A 5337-nucleotide genomic window follows, 5' to 3' on the forward strand; every position below is an offset into this window, starting at 1 on the left:
TGCATCAGAGGATTAATATCTAGAATATATAGCATGCAAAAATGAAATACAAAAGTTAATAAATCTATAAATATACTAATGAGCTGAATGACAGTTCTCAAAGAATTATAAATACCAATAAATATTTAGAAAAGGTACTCATCATGCTTAACTATGAGGAAAATGGTTGTTTCAGCACTATTTATAATAGATGAGATATGAAATCAGTATAATTGTCTATCAAAGTACAAAAGAATGCAGAATGATTGAGAGAAGGAGATCCCATATACAAAATGTAATGCCATTCCATCTTTTAAATGAAAGAAATATTGCCATTTGAAGCATTACTTGTGGACCTGGAAGGCATTATGTTAAGAAAAAAAAACCAGATGAAATCCAAATACTATATACTCTCACCTATATTCTGGAACAGAAAATAGCCAATGTCATAGATATGAACAATAAAAAGGTGATTGCCAAGAACCTAAGATAGAAGAAATCTGGAAACTTGAAATTTGCCATGAGAGTTTTCTTACTATAAACAAGGCAGTTAACCAGGATGCCAAATTCTTTACTAAGCTTACTTGTTGTTGTTATGTTATATTATATATATGTAAAAATTAATTAATAAATCTTAAATTTAGATTATTTTTATAAAATATACCAAGAGGTAGTTGGGAAGGAAACCAGTATTTAGGGAGATGTAGTTTAAAGGCTCTTATTAATGTCCTCATCGCTTTAGCAAGACAAAGTAAATTTTCTGAGAAACTTTAATATTCATAAGAAAATTGAAGCTGCTTCAGTGGCATGGCTCAACAACAAATTTAAAACACAGTTTAATTTCTTGAAGTTATGACACCATGATATTGACCTAACACTTGGATTTCTTAACCTGAGATAATAGAGGGAAAGGAATGTTACAAGCTTTCATTCCAATTCAGAAAATGCAACTCCCACTCAACAATGATTTTTATTCCAATAATATCTCCCAAGAATATCTGCTTCCAAGACAAATCCTTTCCATCAAAATAGATAATTAATCCCAGGAGAAAAAAACAACAGCTACAAAACAACACCTCTGCATATTTGCAGTGTCCTCTTTAAATATGTGTATAGTCCGTGTTAAAAACAGATTTACTGTTAATATCTCAAGATCACTATTCATCATGAGTAAAATGGTTTGTCTAAATTTATTTCTTCCATTCTTTCTGCCTTCTGCCCTGAAAGAACAACAGTTTTGCATGAACTATCATTTCTCCATATAAATCTATTAAAAATTCAAATCTCAAGTTTTCTGCAACATTGCTTTAAGACTTTACTCTAGAAGAGAAGATTTGGATGTACAGACTCAACTTTTGATTTCATATGAACTTATCTAAGTGATTCTTTTTCTAAGTGTGGCATATGTTTCACATTGAAATTGATTATTTGAATAAAAAGTAAGTTTGAAGGTGACATTGTGTCTAAACATTTCCAGACATCATTGGAACCAACTAAGATTACTAAGGTAAGATTTATATTGATATTGATAATTATAGAAGATTATTACTTTCTGTGTATAATAATTGTTTTTCAATGCCCTTAAAATACATTTATTTTTATCCTCACCTTAAGTCTATAACACTTGAGTGTTAAGAAGTTTCACTCACATGATTTTACAATTGAAATTTAACATTTTAAAGGATTTATAGGGCATAACATTCTGAAGTAAAACATCATGTATTTTGTAGGAGGTATCCCATATACCTCCTAAAAAAAATACAGACAAATTATGAAATTTTCAGTACATTCCAATGCACAAAAGATTTAAATACAAATTTAGGTGATATAAATTATCAAAGGTTTATTTCATGCTTATATAAAACCCTTCCTTGGAAGACTGTGATGGATAACATGGGTTTTTGGTACCATAAAGAGTAACATTGATGATTCTCCCTGAGCTTACTGGCAATTAAGTATTTCTCTATTCTATTGATGTATTTTTTTATATTGCCAGTACAAGACTATGATGTGATTTCCTATATGTTCTTTGCAATAATTCTCATAACAATCTGTAAAATGTCTTGTAATACTTCACTTTATAAAAGAGTAAATAAGAACATAACATGCCAAGAAATGCACCTAAGATAAAAAAGAAATCATATATGGAAGAACCAGGATTCTAAACTGGAGTTTTATCTCCTTGTAAAATCGATATCCAGGTTGTGAAGTACAATCCTGGAGCCTTCATTTTGTACTTATATTATAGGAGAGGTGAGTGGAACCATGAAAGAGGCCAAAATGTTCCACATAAGTTTAATTTTAGGATAGTCTCAAAATAATTAAGTTATCTTGGTCATAATAAAAAGATTAAATAGAACTATTAAAGCTCACTTATTATAAGGATATAGAGTATAAGTCAAGACTTTAAAGTAAAATAATAAATACATAAAACTAACCTGAAATGCAAACTTGACTGTTCTTTTTTATTTCCTTGAATTTTGGATTCAATTGCTAATTTATGTGGTTCTATTTTCCTAGTATTTTAAATATTGTAAAAATAGCTATTGTAATCGTCTCTTTAAAATATAATGAGAATTAAATTGGAAAATATCTACAAATTCAGAAGACACTTAGACCAGTCATTTAAGAAATGCTGTTCTTGTGCCGAATTACATTTAATCTTCATGATTCTGGAGTTATTTGAAAAACAGATAAAACAATGTCAACCACACGATTTGTGGTTGACATTAAACATTAAAAAGTAATATGTGCATAGGAAACTGTCGTGCCTCATAAAAATTCAATCACATGAAAGCATACAATGCTACTGTGACATCATTAGATTTAATAAGCATTTTGACTTTTTTATTTATTTATTTTTATTGGATATTCTACTTATTTACATTTCAGATGTTATTCCCTTTCTCCATTCCCCCCCCCACAGGAATTTCCTATCGAGTCCCCCCTCCCACTGCTTCTAAGTGGGTGTGTTCCACCCATCTACCCACTACCCCCTCCCCACCCTTGAATTCCCCCACACTGGGGCATTCAGCCTTCCTGGGACCAAGGACCTCCTCTCCCACCAATGCCTGACAAGGCCATCCTACACTGTATATACAGTTGGATCCATGGGTCCCTCCATGCGTGTTCCCAGGCTGGCAGTTTAGACCCTGGGGGCTCTGGTTGGTTGATATTGTCACTCTTCCCATGGGGCCACAAACCCCTTCAGCTCTTTAAGTCTTCTCTCTACTTCCTCTCTACCACTGGGGACCCCACGATCAGTTAGTTCAAATTTTTATTAGAACACAAAGTATCAGGCTTCCCTATATCATTTTTCAAGCAAAAAAAAAGTGTTTTTTCTTGATCTTCTCCTCTCTTCTCCCACACTCCTCTACCCCTGCTTTTCACCTTCCACCATAGCCCTTATGCCTTTTACACTGTCATCAGTTACACTCTACTCTAAATAGGGCTTGAACTCCTATTTCTGGCTTTCATTCTAGTACTCAACCTCAGACTTCCTCATCTACCTCACATATATAACTTTACTACATTAGTATCCAATAGTTTCCCTTCTTCCATCTCCTCTTTACCATTCCACTTTACCATTACATCTGCCAAGTTTCCTTATTTCACATGGACATAGAAAAAATGCTGTAATTTTTCATTCATTTCCTTTGCACACACCATCTACCTCTTCCTTAAAGTTTAGCTACCACTAGCAGAGACTCTACTAAAGTAATATATTCAGCTGTCTCCTGACCTGCACACTTATAAAAGTTCCTCATATTGATTCTCTTAAGAGAGTTGTCACCTGAGGAGCAATTTGAAGAATTCAGAAACTTTTAGAACTCAAAAGTCATATTAAAATTCATAAATAAATAGTATATAGAGATTTGAAACCTATTAAGTTGGAGAATTTTAATAGATTCATGGTTTCATTGATATTTTTTCAGGTGATGTAACCAGCTATCACATGAAATAAATGGAGAAACAAAACAATGTGACAGAATTTATCCTTCTGGGACTCACAGAGAACCCAAAGATGCAGAAAATTGTATTCACTGTGTTTTTTCTTATCTACATCATTTCTATAACCAGAAATGTGCTCATTGTAGTCACTATAACTTCTACATCATTATTAGAGTCCCCCATGTACTTTTTCCTGGCTTATCTGTCCTTTATTGATGCCTGTTATTCCTCTGTTAGCACCCCTAAACTTATAGCAGATTCACTTTGTGAAAAGAAGACCATCCTATTTAATGGATGCATGACTCAGATCTTTGGGGAGCATTTGTTTGGAGGTGCTGAAATCATCCTGCTGACAGTAATGGCCTATGATCGCTATGTGGCCATCTGCAAACCCCTTCACTATGCTACCATCATGAATCGAAGACTATGTAGCTTGCTAGTGGGAGTGTCATGGTTGGGAGGTTTTCTTCATGCCACCATACAGATCCTGTTCATTTTCCAATTACCTTTCTGTGGTCCTAACATCATAGATCACTTTATGTGTGATCTTAATCCTTTGCTCAACCTTGTCTGCACCGATACTCACACTCTTGGACTCTTTGTTGCGGCCAACAGTGGCTTCATTTGTCTGCTAAACTTCCTTCTTCTATTGGTCTCTTATGTTGCCATCCTGCACTCCCTAAAGAACCACAGTGCAGAGGGAAGGAACAAAGCCCTCTCTACCTGTATTTCACACATAACAGTGGTTGTCTTGTTCTTTGTACCCTGCATATTTGTATACATGAGACCTGTAACTACCTTACCCATTGATAAAGCAGTTGCTATGTTCTATACGATGATAACTCCCATGTTAAACCCCTTAATCTACACTTTAAGAAATGCTCAGATGAAAGATGCCATTAGGAAATTGGGTAGCATTAAAATTCTTGCAAGTAATAAATAAACTTACCTGGAACATAGCATAAATTAAACTGAATCAGAAAATAAAACAGGTACTTTCTATAATTTTAACAAAACACATTTATTAGATAAGAAGAAAACTAGTTCTTTAGTGTTCTTTTTTTCTTGGTTATTTTATTTATTTACATTTCAAATATTATTCCTCCTTCCTGATTTCCCTTCCATAAACCCCCTATTCCATCCTCCTCCCACTTCTATAAGAATCAGCTAAGCAGGGCTTATTGCCTATGCCAGCCTTGATATGAGAGTCTGTGCCTAGTCTTATTGTAACTTCCTAGGTCATGTTTGTTGGATATCCCTGGGAGGCCTGCTCATTTATTTGAAGGGAAATGAAGGAGGAATGGATCTGGGAGAGAGGGGAAGTCAGAGGAAGGACTGGCAGGAGTGGAGGGAGGGGAACTTTCCCGTGGTTCTAATGTAATGTATGAGAGAAAAAATAAAAGAGAA

At 34.2% G+C, this 5337-nt stretch overlaps 1 protein-coding gene across 1 annotated transcript; it reads left to right on the forward strand.

Annotated features, from left to right (window-relative positions):
• Positions 1-3943: 3943 nt before the first annotated feature.
• On the forward strand, positions 3944-4873 carry LOC114608492 (olfactory receptor 4C46-like). The gene has a single exon (XM_028752454.1). It carries the CDS (start codon positions 3944-3946, stop codon positions 4871-4873), a length of 930 nt encoding a protein of 309 aa, XP_028608287.1.
• The last annotated feature ends 464 nt before the right edge of the window (positions 4874-5337 follow it).

Source organism: Grammomys surdaster, unplaced genomic scaffold, assembly GCF_004785775.1.
Source record: "Grammomys surdaster isolate TR1022 unplaced genomic scaffold, NIH_TR_1.0 125919, whole genome shotgun sequence".
Taxonomy (NCBI): Eukaryota; Metazoa; Chordata; class Mammalia; order Rodentia; family Muridae; genus Grammomys; species Grammomys surdaster.

Coding starts and splice junctions, on each gene's coding strand:
- LOC114608492 (XM_028752454.1), top strand. CDS start 3,944: ATGGAGAAACAAAACAATGTGACAGAATTTATCCTTCTGGGACTCACA.